Here is a 24424-nt window from a genome sequence, read left to right on the forward strand (position 1 = left end):
TCCTGGTTAAACTACAGGTTTAGGACTTAAGTCTGCAATTCTAAATATAAAGTCATAAATTAAATGTTAAATACTCAACACACAAAATTGGGCACTGATCTACTCTAGCCAGAAAGTGTTGACTCTGCTCTGAGTTTGTGCATGAGAAGTTGAGTCTCTGTACCTAGTTCAACCATCCTAACTATTAAGACTAGAAGCAACTTATTCTACAACAAAAGCACTAATGGTGAGAAAAAAACAGTCACTTGAACAGACTGTGCAGGGAATTGCTTTAAGGCATTAATCAGATCTAAACCTGATTAAAGGTCTAATTGGCTTGATTACTGAAGGCAAAAACAAGTGTTATACCTGTTCATGGTAAAAGAGCTGCAGAGGTTCCCAGACAGTTGAATAGGAAAGATGTTTAATAAAATAAAGTTATTATTTTCTAGAGCAAAATTATCACCTGAGGAAGCGGAATTCAAAAATGAAGGCGTCCCTCCACCTCCTCAACCTCAGCCATCTACAGGCCAGGTACAGCCTTTATTGTTCATAGATTCAGGAATACTAGATTTTGTTTGGAAAGTATCTATGCAACTAGACCATAAAAGCCAAAGCCTGGATTTTCAAACAAGCTTACAGTACTGGATATCGATCAGTGTTTAGCTAACTCCGATAAATGCCTTTATTTCTTCCCACCCACCAGGCTCTTTTTTATGAAGAAAATGCAGATTTACTCCTTTTGTGAGTTGTTTTCCAAATAGGACTAACCAGCCATAATATAAGCTTATGTAAGGTCTTGATCAGTATTTGAAGGGAGGAATTAGAAATAGCGATATGGCTGTTTTTGATGTGCTAATATATTCTTCTCCGTCTTGTTCCAGGCTGACAGAAAATGCCAGTACATTCTTTCTAAATATTGCAATGGCATACAGCTATATATCAGCTTGTTTCCCTATAATTGTTGGAAAGGAAGAGCAATTTAGTAGGTTTTTAAATATTTTATTTGGTTTGTTTTTGCTAATATAATTTCAGTTTGAAAAATACAAGTTGTCTATATTAGCCTATAGTTATATATTTTTTTATTTAATGCTTCTTTACTATAAAAATTAACTCATTCTTTCTGTATCAATTAATGGAATATTGTAAAATGAGGCAGAAAGATAGATATTCCTTTACTTTTCAGCTTCAAAATCTTATCTTTTCCCAAAATGTCACACAAAATGTTCAGAGGTCCCCCCCCCTTTTTTTTTTTTACTGCTTGACAGAATCAAAACTTCACAAGCCAAATTTCCAACAATGTAGGGTTTAACCAAATATTTAGGAAAGTGAAACCATGGTTTTTCAGAAGCTGTATAAACTTGAGAAAGTAATCTTATGAGAAGTGACATGTGGACATACATTCTAATTCAAATAAAATCTCATAAAAAATTTAAAACAAACTATAAAATATTATGTGGGGAAAAACAGAAGTGTTGAAGTTCATCAGTCACCAGAATTAGCTGGATATTTCCACTGTTTTATAATTTCAGTGACAAAATTCACTAGTTATATTTATCACCACTAACTGTATTTGGTGCTGAGATTTTGTTTAGCATGGCCTAAGTGTTCAGAATTTTTTTTTTTTTTTATTGTAGCTCATTGGCTTTCAAGAAAGTTTCTACTGCTGTCCTAACCTGCTTTAACCATGATGGAAGCATGATTCCTTGTGGGGTGGAATAGCTTCACTTTCTGATACCAATAGCCTGAGATCTGCATAAAATGGAGGAACTAAGGCATCAGCTAAGTTTCTGCAGAATAGTACTAATTTAGAGAAAGCTTCCATTGCAAGATGGAATAGTCCTAGTTATTCCAATGCGTGTCATGTCAAAATTCCTAAGAGCAGAACTGTCTGTGCTTTATTGGGATTCAGAAGATAATGAGCTACAGGGCAAATTCCAGAATTAACAGTGAAGGAGCTTCAAAGGTCCTAGAAACTGTAAATTAGCACTGGTGAAAAAAATAAGCATTTGCTAAGCTGGAGAGTTATTGCAGCTTCTGCCTCCCTCCTTCTCATCATGTAAGACCACCCAGAGACAAACAAATGCTTAAATAGCAATTGGGCCACTATGAGTACTATTCATGCTTGTTTCAAGTTTTGCATATCAGTTTTCTGATATTTTTCAATAAAACATTTTCTTTAAATAAGAAGAAAAATCCTGAATCTGAATGGCTAAATTCTGTGTAGCATCATACTTCACTTGGCAAACAAACTGGAGTGGGGGGGAGATATCTAGATTTCCCTAGAGACTTGGATAACTTTTCATTACAAAGAGTCCATACATCCAATGCAGTACCCAGATCATACCCCCATTAGTGCCCACCATTTAAAGATGCAGTTGAGGGTTGGCGGGGGGGGGGGGGGGCAGAGAATGTGGAAAATGTGTCAAAGATTAAGGCATTCTGTCTGTGAAGAGATAGCATCTTACCTAAAAAGAAGAAATGGCCTTATGCTAGTAAGAGGAAGCCTGAAATAGAGAAAATAACCTTTGAAATAAAAGATAATGCAGATGCTTTCAGTTTGCACAGAGATTCACTGAGTTTTTAATTTTATTTAAATATATATTAGAACTTCAATGTCGGATTCTCTGAATAGGAACAGACAGGAAAAAGAAAAAACACTTACAGAAAAGACAAACCCTAAATTAATCTCAGTGATTCAAAAAAGAGAAAGATGAGTCTGCAGAGGGAGAAAAAAGGAGAAGCACTGAAGTCTCCTGAAGTAAATTGATTTCCATATGCCTATTGTAACTAATATCTCCCTTTATTAATCAGCATGATAAACACCAGACAGTTTCATCCTGCCTGTGATAACAAATGCTCATGGGCTTGAATAAGCAGTGTGCTGTCACATAGCACTGTGTACACATAAGACTTCCCATGCGCTTCTCTGTCTCTTCTCCTCCTCAGGCCACTCTGCCCAAACCAAGGTGGACCAGCACATGCTGCGCATGAGGGCTCAGTTCACCAGTCTATGCCAGTGCATGAAAGAAGCACTGAAACTTTTGCAGTAAAAGTTGATATTGTCTGTATTTTATGAAGATTGAATTGTGTCACGTCGTCAATAGCTGGTCTATTAGTCCTGTAGAAAGTTTAGGCAGAAGACTAATGGGAGGATGAGGACAGGGCTTGTGAGCGGCAGCCCCAAATGAGCCAGCCTTGACAACGTGAAGGAGCCTCCGGAGGGTGCAGCAGCCTGACTCCAGGCTGACTAAGGTTGTGCAGGAGATCTGAAGACATCACTCTTTAACTTCAGCATTTAACTTTAAGCCTGTTTGTGAACCCAGCTGGAAATTCATGTCCAAGAACACACAGAATACTCAGGAACAATGCAGAGCATGTGTGAACTTAGTATCTAAATTCCTATTCAAATGTTGCAAGCACCTGCTCATTCATATTTCCAACAGTAAGAATCTGTAGTTTCTAAAATTTCTGTTTATTTCCTTAAGGGTGAAAAGAAAAGTAAAGATGGGCCACAGAAAGCTGAGGCCGGTAAGAATGGAGGACCAGCACCAGAGCAACAAGGTCAGTAATAAGCCATATATTAGAGCTCAGAGATTGTCTGGACAAAATGTATGTATGGGATTTAGGGCTGTAAGTAAAATCATTCCTCCTCCAAATGCTATGCTCTGCTAAATGCTGGTCTTATTTTTTATTTCTGGAAGAAATTAAGAACTCCGAATTCCCACTGACCCCAAACCAATACTTTGTTACAGGAATACTAGTGCTGTCCAACAATAATAGAAGAATATAAGCTCTCAAGAACACAGTCCCTTCATCAACTTGTCCATTTTTATCAGCTAGTCTAGCAAAAGGTGTTTCCTTTTACTGTAAGCTTGATTTCATCTTGGAAAACTTACTATAAAATAAAGGTGTTTGCTAGCTTAAGACAGAAAACTTGTATTTTTATGTATCTTTTGGGTATGTTTCATATATATATATAGAGGTGCATGTGTGTGTATATATGGATAGATAAATACTCAAAAGATGTATAGAGAGTTAGATATATAAAACAGTTTAAAAGAGGAGACATTTTAACCATCTGACACTCAAGTGTTTTCCTGAACGTGAGAAAAGTGCATAGTCATTCAAATCTTCTTCCAGACAAAAATGCTATTAAAAATGATTTGTCCTCACCATTCAGAAGACATCCAGGACTGGAACACGGGAACATAGAGCTCAGAGCAATAACACAAACTAATTATTTGCCTAAGCAGTTGGTTGCTGAAAACCGCAGCAGCATGACCACGGCTATTTTGTTGTGTTCCCCCCAACTGCCCCCCCCCCCCGCCTTTTCTTAAAAATAGCCACTCCTATTTTGCTTATGCCAGAGTCTTGAAAAAGCCAGAATGACTGCTGCAACAGCTACCAAAATGAAAGGCTAAGGATGGATGAGGCAACAGCTACTGCTGGACCATGTCCTCCCTTAGCGCATCAGTGGTACAAGCCTTTCTCTTTCCATCCTCCCATACCGGAAAAACACTGCGTCCAGGGTTTTTGGCAGCCCTTTTCTCTCGCTGCCACCTCACCTCTTTCCTGTTGAGAACAATTAAAGCTCTCTTCGCTGGAGCAGCAAAGTGTAGGCTGAGAAACCTTCAGCTTTCTATGATAAAGATGATTTAAGGAGAGAGAAACACTGGAAAAGGACCATAAGGAAACTTGCATAATCCCTGCTAGCACTTCGTGTAATATTAAGTAGTATCACTTTCCTGATATATCCCAGCTTTAAACAAAGTCCATTTAATGCAATTATCTTGTTATAAAATGGCTGTAGCACTAAATCAACGAAAAACAAAATCTGACATGAGTTAACTGTAGCAATAAGCCACCCACTGAAAAAATGCATCTGACATGTTCTGTGGCTTTTAACAACATTAAATCACAGATACTATCCCATGACAGCACAAAGTATGGTTATAGAAAATTCTTCTGTTGACATCCAAAATCCAATCTAATTTTTAGAGATTAATATAACTGACGAATCTATATTTTGGAGTAGTGAACTACAAATTCTTACTTCTAAAATGTAAAATAAGATAAGCAGTGGCATAGAAAGCAACCACCTGATCAAATGTTGAAGGACAACATACCGCCACAGTTAAACTCCACGTTCGTTTGTTTGTTTCTAATCCATAGTTTACTGGCGGGTGCTTGGAGACCCATTTCCAAGCAGCCACAAGACAGTTTCTCCTCTTCCATGTGTGCGTTAGTGAGCCAGATAGATGCTCAGCAATACAATCCACAGAACGTCACAGGCATCACACTTGAGGAGAAACCGATGAATTCCCCATACACCCCGTACATAAACCCCCACTATCCAAACTGAATAAAGGACTCTGTTATGTGTTGGCAGAAAAGCAGGACTGGTCTAGAGCAGCTCACGCTGTGGGACTTAGTGAGCTCTATATCATGGCCCAAAATTGTGTGGGCAACAGCTGGAAGAGGAAAAAATTATAATGAAACAAATGACAAAAGACCAGACAGCATTTTGCAGTATACACACAAATTCGGAGAGCACTATAAACAACACAACCAGGGCTCAATCACAACTAGTTAAGGGAAACTAGTTAAATGGAAGAGTTAAAGCTATTTAAAGAGAGAAAAACCTTTTTGAGATATCTAAGTAGAGTCTCTCAGAATAAAATTGACCAGAAAAGCCTCTAGTCGTAGTCTGTTACAGCTCCACAGCCCTGAAGCACAAACCAACAGAGTCAGTAGGGCTTACTCCACCCCTCCTCCTCCTCACGTGGCCAAGACTAGCCATCACCACCTTCTCCCTTCCTGCTAGCACTTCACGAGGCAGCATGATGTTCCCAGCACAGATGAGAACTCAGCAGGAAGCAAAATTGGAGCCTGTTTGGTTAAAACTTGGCTACTTGCATCACTCAGCAACACCTGGTACTTTTGGCTCCTTTGTTGGCTACTCATTGTCTCATCTCCACCTCCTCACTTGCCCTCTCTCTCTCTCTCACTTGCTTATTTTGGGATTAATTCTCTGCATAATTATCTTACTTTGTAATTAATTCTCTGTTTGGTGGGTTTGCTCCATAATGGATTCCTTTTTTAACTTATTCCTTGCATTTGTTTATGTACTTAACTAAGTCTGATTCACCTAATCACAGGTTCTCTGTGTTACTGAATTCTATTGCTATAGTTTCTTTGCATATGTAATACCTCCCATAAATGGCTATACAAATGCTTCACTTGTTTTACACACAGTTGTTCAATAGCTCTGCTGATGGCTACACTATTTTGCGAATCATATCAAGCCTCCACCTGCTAGCTGGTGTCTGCATTATCATTCTCTGTATCACAGTTCCTTTCCCCCTAACAGCTCCATCCTGTCCTTTTCCTTCTTTCCAGCTCATCCCTCTCCTTTCCCTTTCTTTAAGCCCTTCTCAGCTCCACACGTACATACTACTTTTCCAAAATCTGTCCTCCTTCCATCTACTTCTCTCTTTCCCCTTACTAGAACCTGGCCTAACTATTCCCAGTCTTCTGGGGTTTGTCTTCCTACTTCTACTAAAATCACAGGTATCTCCACAGATTTTATCCAGCTGCACAGATATGTTTACTAAAACCCACATTGGCATAGCCTTGTTGTTTGTGTTACCTGACTAAGAAAGCTAGACTAAAACTGTCACATGTATTTCTATCTATGCTACAATTACACCTCTGGATCACAGTGTAGACAGTCTCTCTCATTTAGGAGATTGCCTTGTTCATTTTCAGTGGTATTTCAGTCTCTTCACAACCTAGATGCTTTGGAAAATATTCCGAGGATACAAAAAGGATTGCAAACCCGTCCCAAATGAAAAGCAAGTGTCATGCTATAGTGTGCACGAGAATTTGGAGCATGTGCCAGACTCAGAAAATCTATATCCTAAATGGGAAGCCCAGTTTCAGTCTGAAAAAAGGAATTTTAGTTAGCATGTCTGAATGCCTAGCATCTATGAGGAACTTCACTCCTGACTTTTTCTCCAAAGACAAGTTATCGTCTACATGGATAGATCTTATTTAGTCCTATTTAGATACTAAAAGAGCATTCAGTTTTCCACAAAATGTTTGGCCAAATAAACAAAAGGGGCAGAAGCTGGTGATAGTTTCCACCTTTCATATGTTAGCTTAGTTGTTAAACTTCACCCTCTCATACTAAGGGAGTTCAAGCCCATACCTTTCATGTTTCAGCAGAGTGCCCCAACTACCCATGTGAAGTCTGAACTAGAGAGACGGGGGAGGAAATTCTTTAACCTTCCTAATAGTTAGGTCCCTGTGCAGAAGAGAATGTAAAAACCTGTGAAGACTGAGAAGATGGAGCACAACACGGAGCCTGGCTCTAACCTAGCAGTTAAGCACTAACCTTGTAGGAGGAGAGGTGGAATTTGATTTCAGCATCTGTTTATATTACGGCATTGTTGAATGTGAGAGCAAGAGAGTTCCTGTAAAAGGTGTTTGACCCTATCCCAAACAAAGAAGGCCCAGAGCCAAGATTTCTTCCTTCTGGATGACAGGTTTGATTGTGGACTGCTATATAAAAGATAGTCACTTTCTCCCCTTGCATTTAGAAGTAAAGCTGATCTATTTGTGAGAGGAACAAAATCCTGTCACTGTCAAGCCCCAGCTATTTTCTGCTAACTAGGCAGCAATTAATTCTGCCTGGAGTATGACCAAGTGACTTTTAAGCCTCTGAGAAGGCATCTTAGAATTAAATGTGAACTTTTACAGCTGAAACCTGCCTTTGGTCTGCTGCGAATCTGACCCTTGAACTGTTTTGCAAAATTTGTCCCCTAGCATCTCAAAGTCCGGGTTAAATACGTGGTTTGTATCTCAAGATACTAATCAAACACAGTATTTTGGTATAATGTGCTGCAGCTCAATGAACAAAACCTGTCAATGCAAAGAGCCTTTTAAATAACAATCCTATTCCTTGTCTTCTCATCCTTTATACTCTTCACTGACACTCAGTCAATATGGAGCCATTTATCCTAGAAAATGTATTTTTTTAAGATGATCAAAAAATTGAATATATTTAATCAGCTTGCTTCCACTCCTGCTGGTGTGAAGCCTTTTAATTCCTTTCAGAACTTCACTTTTCACATGAGTGACAAGGCTAATGCTAGGAAAACAAACCCAGCTTCTTCACATGATCTTTCTTTCTTTATGTGGAAAAACTACTTGATTTTATAACACTACCATTTCCAGCTAAAGATGAGGGTTTAGTTAAGATTTAAGATGGACCTATTTACTGACTGTTTCATTTCAACCATATTGATTTTCAAACCATCTTTCCCTGCACAGATCATCTGTTCAAAAAGTTTTACTTGAAAAGTCATGAAGGTGTGTAGTTTGTAATGTCAGCAATAAATCTTATTCTCTCCTTCTTCCATAGGTATCCTGTGTATTTATTTTTCTAGACATTTTTATGACTCTATAGCTGCCTTATGTGTGCATCTTTCAAGTATTTATTGGTATAGCCCCAGAACACCCCTGTGAGGCAAGGACAATCAGGCAAAAGATTAACTAATATGACAGAAGTAACCAGGAAGTTTGTAACCCAGATCTCTCAATTACTACTCTACTGCATTATCTACAAGGTCATTCTTTACTCCTGCTATTTAAGGGAAACTGTTCTTCACATTATTTAGCAGGTGATAACATTTAAGAGCCTATTTGAGACTTTTAACCACAATAATGGTTTTCAGAAAGTGGAAATGAAAAAAATCACCCATTTTAAGTGCTCAAAATTATGTTTCAATGGTATATATGTCACTGAGTTAGCTGAAAAGCAGATTACTCAACCATCAGCTGCTCTACCTCCTACTACTAGGCTCTACCCATTTCTTCATGCAGTGCATTTCCTATTGCAAACAATGGTGTCTGTCCTCAAATATTTCTATCCATTGTTAAAATCGCCAGCATTGTTGTCTATAAACCAAAATAGCCATACCCCCTGAAAACAAATATTAAGTTACATAAGGTTTTGATGCAACCATTGAATCTATACATTCAACAGAACAAAGATACATGATTCCTCAAAATGTCTTGCATTTTGTTTTACACGGAGCATACTGGCTTTTTCTCTCCCATGACTAATTCTCTTCTGCGTTTCCCTTAACCATCGAGAAGCTGATCAAGATACTTCCATCCAATTAGACTTTTGGGACTTTTTTCTGTGCTGTGGGAATATGAAAGAACAACATTAAACGTTCCTTAAGTAAGGATTGCCAACATTAATGCTGGCAATAAACATCAGAACTGATTGTTAAGGTTTATAACTCTATTTCTTATATAGCATGGTAATTAACTGTAGTTAGTAAGACACTATCACTGTGAGATAATGTTAAGGATTTCTTAAATACCAGTTTCTTTTAGAATACCAACTTTTTTAAAAAAAGTCACTAAAAAGTTAGTGGTAGAAGAACGTATTTGACAAGTTTTGCCTCCATGTATGAGAGGGACCCAAACAGTCCAGAAAGTGAGGGGAAGAGTAGAGAAGATACTGGTCAGGCTTGCCAGCACAAGGCGATGGAGCTGGCTGGGAATTCTGGCAAAGAAAGTCTTACCTTTCTGAAGAAGCTAGAGCAATTTCTTTCTCCTGGACTCAGTAATACAGTTAACCGGTACAATCTAGCCCCTAGCATTTATTCATATCATTATCTCTAAAACTAATCTTTTATCTGACGTTTTCCTTCTCTTTATTTTTTGTAATAAGGATAACGCTAACTATTGGTGATGCTAGAGGCAAATTCTTATGGCCAGGGAAGGTATATCTGGCCATAGCTGATCCAAAGATTATATCTTTTAAAGTCAGCCTAGTTAGCGTAAGGTATACATTTTATTGCATTTTGGGAGGAAATCCCTTTGGATTGGCTGACTGCTCCAGAGACTCACCTCCTGATGCTGAGTAACGAGTAAGGCTGCTGGTCTCCATGGCACGTAATGCTTTCTTTCCTGTCCCTCAGCCTCCTGCTGCTGTTTGCATGCATAGAAACAAGTGTCAGGTGGAACGAATGAGCCCACTTGCTCAGGCAGCTCTTCCCTTGCTCTGAACAGCAGGATGGCAGCTCAGCTCCTCTGTCCCCATACTGGCCTTGGCAGGGAATATGGAGAAGCTGCTCTCCTAGTCAGCCTGGAGAGGTTATAATTGCCTTTTGCAGGTCTGGGGCTTTTGAAGAACTCCAAGAATAGCAGAAATAGGATTTGAAATAAGAATTAATGATGAATTTGTGGAGAATGTTTGACTTAATCTGCACTTCTGTCTGATAAGTACATACTATGTTAGGTAATCACATGTTACGCTGTAAGTATGGAAGGATCATGATAATCTTCACGGACACAAGCTAACTCATCTCTCAGAGGATCTACGGGGTTTTAAAGTCTCTTGTTTGCATTGCTTGTTGTCTAAAGAGAAGTTAACAATACCTCTGTGGAGCTAGACCCATGACAGATTTCTGGATCTACAAGTACTTATGTACATTCAGGACTGAACATTTAGGAAGAATCAAATTGGTAAAGAGGATGGCGCCAGACTCTTTCTAGTGGTGCCCAGTGACAGGACAAGAGGCAGCAGGCACAAACTGAAACACAGGAAGCTCTGTCTGAATCTAAGGAATAAATTTTTACTGCAAGAGTAACTGAGACTGGAACAAGTTGCTAAGAGAGGTTGTGGAGTCTCTGTCCTTGGAGATGTTCAAAAGCTGCCTGGACATGGACTTGGGCAACCCGCTCTAGGTGGCCCTGCTGGTGCATGGGTGTTGCACTAGCTGATCTCCAGAGGTCCCTTCCAACCTCAACCGCTCTGTGATTCCGAGCATATGGCAAGAAAGAGGATTCTAGAGGGATGTGTCCTGGATTTGGCAAATCTTCCTATACTAATGGCTTCCTTTTTGGAGAAAAGTCCTTAACACTGCTAGCTGGGGTTTATGGACAATTTGTACAGTGCTAGATTTTAGAAACATAGAAGTGGATCTGATCCTAAATAAGCAGGTTTAAACTAAAACAACTTTGCCAGCTCTTCCGACATTATGATTAGCCTCACAATATTGTCTTTTTTGTTTTTGAGGGGTTTTTTTTTTTTTTTTTTTTTTTTTTTGTGAAGCCTGTCCTCCTGGTTTCATGTGATTATCACATAGAATTCTAAGTTTTACTAAAGAAAAAAGCAAAAAAAAGTCAGGCCTTGTGGGTTGCAGAGAAAGAAATTATGAAGGAAAATGATTTAAAACCCAGAGACAAATACAAAGTACATAAAATATATGGGTTTCAAGCTCTCATTTTTTGCTTCACTGCAAAAATGTGAAATATGCTGCTACAGAATATTCTGCAAGAGTGAGTGACTGTGTATGCATGAGAGAGAGAGAGAAAGAGAGAGAGAGAGAGACAGAGAGAAGATAAAAAAAAAGGAAATTGGGAAGTTTGCCAAGACTTTCTACCCGAAACAATGAAGCGAAAACCAAAGATAAAAATGTGAACAAGAAGGTGAGCAGCATCAAACTCAGCTGGGCATATTCCTTAAACAGGCAAAGATATTCTGGGTACTGTAACCTAATCCTGCAATACTGTTCCAATGTCATTTTACTGGAGGAATGAAAATACCCCTATTACAAGAGTAAACAATGGAGGTTTAATAATACTAACCATCAGCAGGTATCTCCAACCTGACTAAGATAACAGTATTCTTAGTAAGAGACCGATATCCAGCCAATATCCCTTCTCTAAGACTGTCCTGTTCTAAGCAGGATGAAAGAACAAAGTTCTGGAAGAACAAAGATGTGGAAAATGATAAAAATCTGAAATAGTGAAAGAGAAAAATAAACTGGTTTCATAACCTGCCTCTTGATCCTTCTCCTTGCTATCCCAGATAGATCACTGAAACACTGAGATTTTAGTGGGCCTTTTGATTTGACGAGCTGCCTTTTTGTGGTATTTCTTTGAGCTGTGTTTTGCCCACATAGCTATATTTTCACAACTGCCACTTTTCCACTCCATCTTAAAAGAGAACCAGCAACACATTTCAAAACTCAATTTTAAATTATATTATTCTAATGGAAATTCCAAATGGCCTAGAATATGAGGTGGGTTGCATTCTTCAACTCCCACTCCAAATACAGAGGCAGCTTTAGCTACCCCTAGCTCTATTCCAATAGAGCAGGAATGGAAATCATTTGGAGAAAAACAGAAAAACTCAAATCCCCTGTTTTCCCATTCATCTCTTTTGAAAATTGCTTTAAATGTTTGCACCTTGCCATAATTCTGCCTCCTTTTTCTCACTTGTGGCAATTTCTTTACCACAACCAAATTTATGTAAAACCAATATAGGTTTTATTTGCTGTCCTGTAAGCCATGCAGTCTACCTGATGATCATTACTGCTTCTAGAAATCAACTAGGTAAACTCTAAACACTCCCTAAAATACCACAGTGTTCCTTAAAGGAATTCCTTAGGGGTCGTTCCTATAAGTCGGAGAGGTATGAGCTAAATTCTTTAAGCAGCAAAAAGAGACTAGGACTTTTTAAATGTGACAACACAGAGAACCCTACCAGTTTCACACAGAAAGGAACAACTACTTTTTGACACACTACAGGCAGTGATGCCAGGCCTTGCCATCCTAATTCTATGGCAAACACCTTGTGCTGGTGCTGGAGCACTCAGGAACTCTAAAACCTATGGAAGCTTGAAATATCCACTGACTTACAGTCTTTCCCATCAGTCTGAATAGAGTCCTCCATCAATGGTCTGTATGGCTTGAGACCTCAGACTGAATGAACCTGAGAGCATCAATGATGCCATCACTAACAGGCTGAGAAGCCATTATTCTTCTGCAATGGGAGACAAGCACCATATTTTTTTGTGATGTTCTGGTCTTCCTTTCCTATCCCCATGTTGTCATTCCACAGACAGACTATCTAATTCAGGAGCTGGTTACTCTAAATACTCTGTCTATGCTAAAATATTATTTCACATGAAGAATACATTTCTGAAGTGAATCTCCTGATTGTGGCCCACTGCATTTTGTTTTTTCACATGGAGCACTCTGGATTTCTTTAGGACAGAGTCAAACCAGAAGAAGCACTCCACAAGTACAGCTAATATATCCAAGCTGCTGATGGACATTCAGTTCAAAGGATCACACTAGACCTAGTTTGAAAAATAGCACCCCCCTAACGGATATAGGGTGGATGCCAGGCCTTCAGCACCATTTCACTCTACTGACTGTTTCTATCAAGTTGCATTATTTGGTAGTATAGATGTAGCTATGGGCAGTCACTATAATAGATAAAATTACCAAAATGAGATAATTATAGAAATGTTGAGAATAGATTAGTCTTCCTGTAACACTTGAGCATATGGCTTTTTGGCAGGAGAGGGAAAAAGGGGGAAATTATAATCCATGAATTCAGAAGGGAGTAGAAAAGCAACGAGGGCTGAAGTTTTTTGGCTCTTGCATCTTCTTTTCTACATCATCTTGTTATGTTGACCACAAAACCACAGGAGGATTGTGTGCCAAGCACAGAGTCCATAGTATCATTCATAGAAATTACCTGGAGTAAGGGTTAAACAGAATTTTAATGGGTTAAGCACAATTTACCAGACTCTTCTCTGAATAAAGCATCAGTGTCAAGACCTACAAATTAGTCAGATATAAATAGGTCCAAAACCCCTTAATTTTCTGTAACTGCAGCTCTTTCTAGATTTTCCTGCAGAAGAAATCTGTGAAAATCTTAGAAGAAATAAATTTTATTTCACTATAAGAATGTATTCACTGTGCTAGAAGCCTGAATCATTTTTAAAATTCCTCCCTTCTAAAAAGATCCTTCTGACTTGAACTCCCAGAGAAGCATTTTGAAACCCTGAACCCCTGTAATCAAATGGTAACACACTATTTTGTCTTTGCTGGAAACTCCACTGAGAAAAGAACAACGACAGCCCTCCGCTGACCCCACTTCTTCCCTGAATGTGTGCTATTCTGTATCTTGAAAATCCCCTGGACTGGTGGACTCTTCAGGCAAGATGAAGCATTCCCCAGAGTTAGATTTCCAAAAGACTTTTCCCTCAAGATACTACCACAACACCAGCTGCTGCAGGAAGGAAATAATAACCTGTATTTCCATGAAGAGGGAAAAATACTGTTACTGTTATCAACTTAAGCCATAAATCCTGATTTGGAGGATTTCCGGTTGAATGTCAGAGTTTTAAATGGAATCCCTCACAAAAATCTTCCAAGCTTATAGCTGATAAGGAATAGAAGCCCTGCAGACTGTCTCTTTATAACTTAATAGTGCTACCTTTCTCCCAGAGATCATTTGAAAATTAACCTATAAACTTGCTAATCCAAAATCCAGTTGGCCAGAGTGCTGGGGAACATGGATTTCTTTGCCTTCTTTTCAGTTCTTCGTCTGACTGTGGCTTGAGTCTTTCTCGCTTGTTCCTACTCTCCAGGTAAAGATATCCACAGATACCTCCCTCTAGGTCTTGTCTTTGATCCTGTTTAGTAGATGCATTCCTGTAAGAGCAGCAGGGCACATACAGGGCATTCTCACTTCTTAACCTAAAAACTGAGAATAAAATTCTCTCTAGCAATACCCCACTGGTCTTATAATCAACTGTCCATCTGGTCAAAGCCTGGTTAAGTCAGATTAGGAACAGTTGTGTATGCTCCTAAGTGATGCCTGGAAGAAAAAAATATCCCAAATCTGAAACAAATGGCAATGGGAGGGTAGTTTGGCTTATCAAGCTCCTGCAAACAAACTGATCCACTGTCCTTCACTGAGGGTTTTTTTTTTTTTCAAATACCATTTTAAGCAATCACCTTCTGACTGGGCAGCTTAACATTGCACTGTCATGACAGCTTGAACCCCTCTGAAATGGATAACAACTTTCTAAATGTGGAGATTAACTATCAGAAAATTATTCTTATGCTATTTGCATGCAATACTCAAGGCTTGACTTTTTTTCAACTCTCTTGAATTTAAAATGCAGTAGACATAACTGGCTCCAGATTTATTTGCTATGATGTTTTGCTGCCAAGCCTTTTTCTCTATAATCATATTACTTAAAGTATTTATGAAGGATAGGGTTGTTCCTCCTTTATGCAAAGTGTCAGATTGATGATAGCTCTCCAATTATTTTTCAGCATGAAAATTTAAAATAAAGAAATAAGACTAATTGGAAGAATTAATCATATAAGGGCATTTAAATGGCAAGAGAATATACCATATGCATACAGAAAAGTGAAACTGGCTAGCCTATTTCTTCATTTTTGCTAGAATTAAATTTTTAAAAGAAGATTAGCAAGAAGTTTGTTTCAATTTTCTGTAAAAAAGTTCTACATATCCACATCCTTAATGACATATTTCAATCATAATTTATTCAGCAACGAATAGGCTTGTCATGCCCTATATGTAATGCAGCCCAAACACTGGAGTAAAAATAATGTGATTAGCATTTGCTATGCATAAGCTATTCTTCATTTTGCCTCCTGAATTTCATGAGATAATTCTGGACAGATTTATCTATCTGTTCTCTAACTATTAAAAAAAAAATATGCAGACACACTAATTCTATAATATTTCATGAGTCCTTGTTTCTTAAAAGCAACAAGCACTGTATTGACCATTGTTTTCCTGACTACAGACACATCTACATTAAAACCCACAAGGAAGTGGGTTCTAAAAGATACACTCGACATAAACATGCTCTGTACGGCTGGCACTGAAATACATCTATGCAGGAAATTATTCAAAGCTCAGGTCCCAGAATGTGTAACACACAGTGCTTGTCCACTGAGGAAATAATGGCAGTCAAGCTGTGATTGTTCCAAAAGTACTATCATAAGCCTTTAAAAATTGATATTCAAAAATTTCAACCTTTTTCTCTGCAGATACAGTTCCAAAAAAATCACCTGAGCCTTCAACACCTGAAAAATCGACTGAACCAGCTAAGACAACTCAAAAGGAACAGGGTCAGCTCAGTGATGGGAAAGAAAATGCCAAGTGAGTAAATTCAATTACAAACTATGAGATTTCTTTCCTGACATATGAGAATAATTTCGCATTTTCATGTGTTCTTTAAAAGTCCATCCAGTACCACTGCACCTGGCACCCTGTAAGAACCTGAAGAGAATAGATTATGCACATAATTTCAATTCTAAGGCTACCACCTGTATGAGGTATTCATTTAATAAGTGCTTTTGATAGGTTTTTCAGTACCTCATTCTAAATTGCAGAAATGAGGAAAGGGATTTGCTCTGTCTACAGTGAAATACCTGTATATGCTAATTCTAACATTGTTACTGCTCAGCTATTATTATTCTACTATGTAAGTCCCAGGATGCTGCCCTGAATAGCTGAAATGTTTGCTATACCATCTTGATATAAGAGGTTTTTACCCTGCATGTACTTTTTTTTTGAGATATACCATTAAATAGGCATTAGTATCTGCATTTCTTCCTCAAGAAGAAACAAACAAATGAAACTATAAAGATTCTTTGAGGAATAATCTAGAATCATTCAACTTCTGGAAAAAGCTTAGGTGTCTATTCATTTTGCTAAAATAAAAATAAATGTGAAATCCAGGAAACAATAATCTTGGAGTAATCTATGCTCATTACAGAACCAGAGATTCATAGAACATTTCAGGTTGGAAGGCACCGCCAGAAGGTACCTGGTCCAACGTCCTGCTAAAAGGAGGGCCAACTTTGAGCTTAGATTCGATTTCCAAGTTAGATCAGGTTGCTCAAAGCCTGGTCTAGTCCAGTAGTGAATACCTACCTCCAAGGATAGAGACTCCATCCATAAACTCTCTGGGCAACCTGGTCCAGTGTTTGACCACTCTCATTATGGAAATTATTACTTTACATCTAAACAAAGTTTCCCTTGCTCTAACTTGCTTCTGTTGCTTCTTTCGCTGTGCACCTTTGAGAACAGTTTGGATACATGTTCTGTATAACTACCTACTTCTCCATCTTCTCATTTCCTTTCTTTCACCAAGAGTGAGTTTGTAGTACAATGACCAGGAATAATTGAGCAAAATGCTAGTGCATACACCTCTAGAGGCAATACATGTGATAAAAATAACGCCTACAAAAATGACTGGAAATGTTATAAATAACTCGGTAATTTGGATGTGAATCGGTAGGTCAACAATGAAAACCCAGCTAAAGCGTCTTCTTTGTGCCATTTCTTGATATGTTGTTATAGGCTTATGGCTCCGGTGGTGAACTCTGTCACCATCCTAAACAAATTTGCAATATGCTTATGAAACAAAGGGGTATGTTGCTTATTAGTAGAAGACAAATATCTGTCTATTAAAAGACAAGTTAAACTGTTTAGGTTAAACCTTCTGTTCTCACAGCTTAGTTCTGACTCACTGTCATGCATGCATCCAGTTAGGTATATCTGCTCAGTCTTCAGTTTGAACAACAGCCTCTAAAATACAGTAAATCCTTGTTAAATTCTACTGTGAAAACCTTTACCTGACAAATTCTGCAGTAGAATCTGGAAGGCATGATGCTGGTGTCACTGCACTGGTAAAAAAAACAACCTGTTATACAACTTTCAGAGCTGTAGGGAGAATCATTTTAAATTTGCACCTTTACTTAAAGTTTAATTCGTTGCCCCTGAAGATTCATGGGAGTCTGTCTATTCACATTCTTGATCAAGGTCACTAGCATATTGCATCTGTGTATTCAACTTTACTCACTAGAGTATTTTTTAAGGAAACCAACTACCTTATTCATGTAAGAAAAGCTACATAAACATATATGCATACACAGAATTGGAGATAAACGGAGTCATACAGTCTGCCACTGTACTAGCAGATTAAACACACTCAAATCATTCTCTTGCACTGAGATCAACTAGAACAGAACAGCCTTTGCCCACATTATTGAACTCCTTTACCCTCCGAAACAGGAGGCCTCACAAAAAGTGTTGGTTATGAAAAATCTTTGTTCACTGCTAATTTCTGGGACTTCCCATACCTAGGAATTGTTTGGGAAAGTGTTAGTTTGACTAGACAAAATCATATCAAAGACAACCGAAGAGGATACTCAATTAAGAGTTTCACTGCCCAAGAATTATCCCTGGGTGTTTAATCTACTGTTATGGACAGAGACATAATTTGGTTGGTTGAATGAAATGAACACTGTTGAAATAGTTGGTGTAATTTTCTTAACTCCTACTGGAATTTCATATTTTGACTAGCTTTGTGTCAGGGAGCAGCAAGGTCCAGCTGCTTCCTAAGTGAAGGAGAGCTAGGAGCCAAGGATGACCCCAGTGCAAGCAGTGCTCTTACCAAGTGTAGTGCCACAGGGTCTGAACATGGCAGGCACAGCCAGGTCCTGGTGACAGGGTCCATCAACAAGACAAAGTGATGAACCAGGCCCAGGGTCCATCCAGGGAGTCCAGTCAGGAACAAAAGGAGAGAGGGACAGAGACAGGATTGAACAAGACTGTAGCCTTGCATGGGTCCAAAGTCCATGCGGGGACAGGGCCAAGGTTAGGACTGGAGACAAGTTACACACACGTGTAATACATGTGAGTGGCCTATTCAGGAGACAAGGTACCTACAGTATAGGTCCTAGGACCACCCAGGAGACAAAGCAGTCTGCCCACAGTTGACAGGACTGCAGACAGGCACACCTACAACATTGCTCAGGCAAGGACTGAAGGCCCAGGCCTGAGCTTAAACAGAGCCCTCAGGCCCAGGGGTAGAGGGTGTGGGTGGAGGTCCCAGGTGAGGCTGCTCAGGGCCATTAAGGTCTGTTGGTGTACTCAAGGCCCTGACAGTGTTTCAGCTTACGTAAACCCTTTTTCTATATTAATCATTCTCCCAGAGTCAAAGTTTAATAAAAGGTTGCTTGATCTTCTGCATAATGGGAAATCATCAGTATGCACATTGGAACAATGCCCATAGATTATCACTAAAATCCATAATAAGGGCATGCTTGTGGGTATATATACATAAGTGTTCACAAACCATATGTATCCAGAGCGGCTCAACTTTCCTGGAAATTATGTTAACAGAAAAGACTGGAATTTATCCTCAGTTACTGTAACTTAATTTTTTTCAATTCATCTGTGCAGGCTCAGATATAGGGATGAAGGAAGAAAAAAGAAGGGAGGCAATAAGGACTTTAGTCCTTGTCACTATATACATTGAAGAGTGCAACATTTTTTCTAGCACAGTTGACATGTTTGAAACTGCACACCTTTCATTTAGATCAGGTCTATGTTTCTCCATACATAATTTCAGGGGGTGGTAACGAACTTCCACATAAGGACTTTAAGTTTTGAAGTCTTAGGCCCACACCTGCAACTATGCAATACTGCAATATGAACAATTATACTGATGTAATTAACTTACCGAAATCAGTTGGATTACTTATATGTATGACAGTTCATGAGACTGTGCACTCACGGTATCCACCCTCCAATTTGTCTGCATTAAGCTAGCTTTTTACTCACGGTGCAACACCACCTCTACTATCTATTAACAGGAAAATAGTGTTGTGAATCTCCTCTGAAAGAACAAACCGATTTATTCTCTTGCTAAGTGAATGACTTAGCTTTGACTGAGACGGTATTTATTCCTGAAAATTCCCTCAGAGACTGTTTATCCACAAGAAAAAAAATGTTTTGCCTTTCCCTCTCAGCACTTTCCCATTTTTCAAATATAAAAATGCATTGTGATGGACATTAATAAAGAGCGGAGAGACATAACTCTGGTTTGCCTACATCCATCTCAACACTATGTCTGGAAGAGGAGACACGCTTGAGTGGTTCATGTGCCAAGGCACCGAATTATGACAGAATGACTGAAACTTTTAATGTCTGTTTCCTAATGGCTTAGATAGGATTCCACACAGGTCTGCCTTGTCGCTTAATATATTGTTTCTCTCCTCCATCTTTAATGATAATATAACAGAGTAATAGGTTATTTCCATGAATAGCTATCTGCTGAGCAATAATAATCTCTGTTTGGGAGAGAGGGCTAAGTGTATGCCGTCTCTTCACAGCAAGAAATAAGGGAATAGAGGAACATTCAGAACTTAATTTGCACTCTAATAGAAGGCAGAGGAGTCTTATTAACATGGAACTAGCATAAAACATTAATTGCAGCCTTTATACTACATCAAGATTACTTTATGTTGGAGAAGGTTTATAAAAACCTATAAGCACATACACAATCCAATACATTTTTGAAATGCAGGATAGAAAGTACACGCAGGATTATCTGTAGCACTTCAGCAAATGTTGAGTATTGTCAGAGACCAGCAAGGACTGGGGGTCAGAGCCCTTGCCGAGGCCTCCTCGCAGCAGGTCTGGGAGCATCTCCCCACCGTCACCAAGGGAGAGGGACAGCCCTCGGCTGCGCTGGCTCTGAGCTGGCTCTGAGCCCCGGCAGCCAAACCTCCAGGAGGGAGGACACTCTCAGGGCCCTTACTCATATAACCTTTGCTGATTTTCTTTTTTTTTATTTAAAAGGTGCATTTTTTTCTTAAAATTTTAACCCAGAGTAGGACTTGTTTCCTTCAGTATGCATGACCAAGACTTAAATCCAATTTATAAAAGCCACAGTCATGAATGCAATTGCTGAACAGTTTCTGGCAGTCTGAGACCATCCTGACAACTAAAACCTGATGCATCTCTTTTCCCTGGCCATGTCTTCCCACTCCCTGTTGTGTGCTGTGCAGTCATGTGCTCAGCTGGATCAGCTTCCATCCGGCTGGAAAATAATCACTTCTCAAATGGGCTAATGCTGACCGTGGGCACCCCAGAAGCACACAGGAAGGGTGTCAAGCAGCTCCCTCATCCCAAGTCAGAAGAACTGACTGAAGTATTTCATGAAACTGAGATCCTGGGAGTAATAGGATGTGATAAATAGGGTAGGCTAGATCATCTGATGGTTTCTTCTGGTCTTAAACTATAAGAAAACAACAAAAAATGTTTTGAAATAAGCATTGTCAATATTATTTCTCTGCAATGAGGGAACTTCAGAAGTTCACAGCTCACCAACTCCAATGCTCAAGGAACATTTAGGTATCCATTGAAAGACTTTGCTGACTTCGGTGCAAGTTAGAACACCTCTGCAAGGAGAGGAATATTGCCATTTGTACACAAGAGAAAACAGTATAACATGCTCTGTGAGGTACTGTTTGGAACCTGAACTCTAACAAAAATTTAAAAGAAGACATATGATTCAGATGATCACAAAGGTGACATAGGAGGAGCAAATGTGAGGCCCTTGTGCAACCCTGCACTGAGGGCTGGGAACCAACACAGAGTCTGTGGCACGTGGCTACCGTACAAAGAGTTTCGGCATGAAAGTTTTTAAAAGGGAGGCAGATCCATAAGCAAGAAATGGTAGTGAATACCTGGCATCAGGGGAGGAGGTGAAGAAGTTGCAGCAAGTCCCAGTAAGAGCAAGGGGTGAACAAATGGTGCACAAAGCCTCTGAGAGAGTAGAGCAGAGAAAATGAAGGGATACAAAGAGCTTCTTTGACCTGCTCTTTCCTCTGTGTCTGCCAAAAGCCTTTAAGCCTGGCTAAAGGTGTAAGTGTTTCATCTCCCCAGATTAGCAAGGTGATTACGATTTACTATTAATATTAGGGCAGTATTCTGAAAGCCTGGTCAAGGATCATGAACTGTGAAACGCTGTGTAAAATGACAATCTGTATTCACAGGCCACATATCTAAGAGTATATAATGAAAAAATACACTAGGTAACCAGGACTTCAGACGCTTTTAGGTTTCTTGTCAATATCTTACATATTCTGGGTTATGGTTAGACAGGGAGAAATTTATATCTCATATGCCACCTGCAGAATCTAGGCATTGTGAATAAAACATGTTTAAATAAAATAAAATAAATGCATTTTAATAAAATATAATAATTCAATGAAATACATTTAACATTCCCACACAGTAAACACATGCTTCTGATTATGCTTTTGCAAATTCAGAAACCCAAATTTCAACATTTCCAAAAAAAATAAAAATAAAGGGAGCTCTAGTGTTGCAAGCTGCCATATGAGGGAAGGTGATTCATGAAGACTGAATCCTGTGTTCTTATTTTGCCCTTTTCATAGCCACATCCTACCACCAGGTAGGTTATACCTGTCTTTCCCATAAAGGATATTTTTTTCCTCTCCAATTTGGCTAATAGCAAAAAAAGATAACAAAACAAACAAAGATTAAGAGGCAATTTGCTCTGCGGTGCATAGCCAGGTTAATAAAGAGAACTCCTGCTGGTAGCCTGTTCTTAGTGAGTAATGCACTTCATTTAGCTCAATTACCTCAACCAAGAAAATTACCATGTTTATTAGTGCTTGCCATCCACTAGTTGCAACACATCAACTAACCCAGCAGATGCATCTTGGAGAGACTATGTCCTATCACAGGAACGAAATCTCAGCACCCTGGAGAAACAGACCCAATATCAACCCACTGCAAAGACACCAGAACATCCTTATTTAGAGTAGGAACATGAGGGACTCAGAAAGATGGCACTCATGGTACTAATTCCAACTGACTTGAGAGAAAGTAAAACAAGGCCAGTGCTGAGCACTTCTGAAAGATCCCATTCAACTCTAGCTACAAGAATACTTTATAAAGAGACTAGTATCTTTCTCTAGATGTTTCCAGCTAATCACTGCAGTAGTTAAAACTGCAAACAGATGGAATGCATCCTGTACATTTTATAATTCTCTCTGGAAAGACATTAACATATAAAAAAAATCAAAATATTTTTCTTAGCACTTGTATCCCACCTCCTTAGGTCTTTCAGAGCTTGTTACCTTTAGTGCCTGAATTTGACTTTCTGTTCTGGATAAATTAAGAACCTGTAAATTAAACAGAAAGGTTCTGTTGTACTGCCTGTACCAAAATGGATGAAACTTGCTGGAATCATAGCTGAGATGTATTTCCCTACAGGCTTTAAATTCCATCTGTACTGCAGGATGCAGTTACACATGCTATTTAATGCAACTCACTTTGCAGGACAATCAGGTAGATCACCTGAAGTTAAAAAGGTAGAAAATTTCAAAGTTTGTTCCTGAGGACTAAATGAAGCAAGTAAAAGGACAGAAATGTCATTATGCAGATTGAAATGCTATATTTAGGGGTTTTTTTCTTTTCCTTTCAGTATTTTAAATTAAGCTTCAGATATATATCTATTTCTGGGTGTAGAAATGGGAAAAATTCTTTTTTTAGAACCTGTAAGAAAACAAGAGAATAGTTTTCATACTTTGTCACTGATTTACTTCTTTAATTATGAGCATTTTGTATAAATCCTTTGCTGATCTAACATTTTCAAAATAAAAAGATATCTTTTTTTTAAAGGAAGAAATTGTAAGCTATTAAAAATATTCTCTCTGCTATTATTTGTTGAATCAATTGCTGAGAAATAGGCAAAGCAATGAGCACTGACTGAAACACTAACATGTGTAGTATAATTTCACTAAATAGTTGTAAATATATCAGTGTCTTCCCTGATAAAGCTGTTAGGCATGTAAATCTAAGAAATAATGCTTTACTATCATCATTTAGTATCATTTAGTAAAGGAAAAATGATTATTACCTTTATAAATTGCGTAAGTATTCATGTGTATAATTAATCTTGTCCAACAATTTTTAATACTATATCCTGTATCCAGTTATTTGCTCCTTTTCCAAATATTAGCCATTTAAGATTAAAACATCCAATGTTGTGTAGCACAAAAGAAGCATCCTGCAAAAGATATGTTGGAGGATACTGATGTGCGGGCTTGCAGGAAGGAAATCAGGGACAGAAAGCAGTGACAGGCTATGAGGACCAGACGAGAAGTCAGAGGAGTCTGGCAGCCCAGCCTTGTTTAGTGGCCAGGACAAATGGTACTCTGGAGATCTGCGATGATAAAGTCTGCTGTCTGCAGGGAACCTGCTTGCTTTGTTGTAGAATTTAGAAATGAAGGTGGCAGAGGACCGCAGATACTAATAGGATGGTCTTAGGGCAGAGGCAGTTGAAAGTCATCGTGGAGGGCTAGAGTCTTGCTTTGTCTCACCAAGTTTCTTTGTGATACTATGAAAGCTACATGAAACTAATTCTTGCACAGGCAGCTATATTACAATTTAGTGCAAATGAAGGTAGGACCACCACAAAGTTGGTTGCCCCTAGCTAATCTTAATTTAATGAGTGCAGGTAACAATAGGAGGTGACATAAACTTCAGTATATTGTAAAAGTCTTCCAGGATTCCTAACAGTGGAGCAACTTCAGTTGCCACCCAAGCTGAATCTATGCCACCATGTCTTTGTTTTTAGCCTTGCTAGTTGGATTAAAGCTTACTGAGGTACATTTGGGCTAAAAAATTCTTATTCGGCCCAGACCTCTGCCCACTGAGTGCTCACCTCCTCCCAGTGAGTATGATAAA

At 38.8% G+C, this 24424-nt stretch overlaps 1 protein-coding gene across 1 annotated transcript in view; it reads left to right on the forward strand.

The window, feature by feature from the left end:
* Positions 1 to 399: 399 nt before the first annotated feature.
* The window catches only part of CNGB3 (cyclic nucleotide gated channel subunit beta 3), a 70572-nt gene continuing 46547 nt past the window's right edge, over positions 400 to 24424 (forward strand). The window contains exons 1-3 of the mRNA XM_064507779.1: positions 400 to 513; positions 3468 to 3543; positions 15895 to 16006. Of these exons, the coding sequence (XP_064363849.1) occupies positions 400 to 513; positions 3468 to 3543; positions 15895 to 16006 (302 nt within the window). The remainder of the gene's footprint in view (positions 514 to 3467; positions 3544 to 15894; positions 16007 to 24424) is intronic.

This window comes from Dromaius novaehollandiae, chromosome 2, assembly GCF_036370855.1.
Source record: "Dromaius novaehollandiae isolate bDroNov1 chromosome 2, bDroNov1.hap1, whole genome shotgun sequence".
NCBI lineage: Eukaryota > Metazoa > Chordata > Aves > Casuariiformes > Dromaiidae > Dromaius > Dromaius novaehollandiae.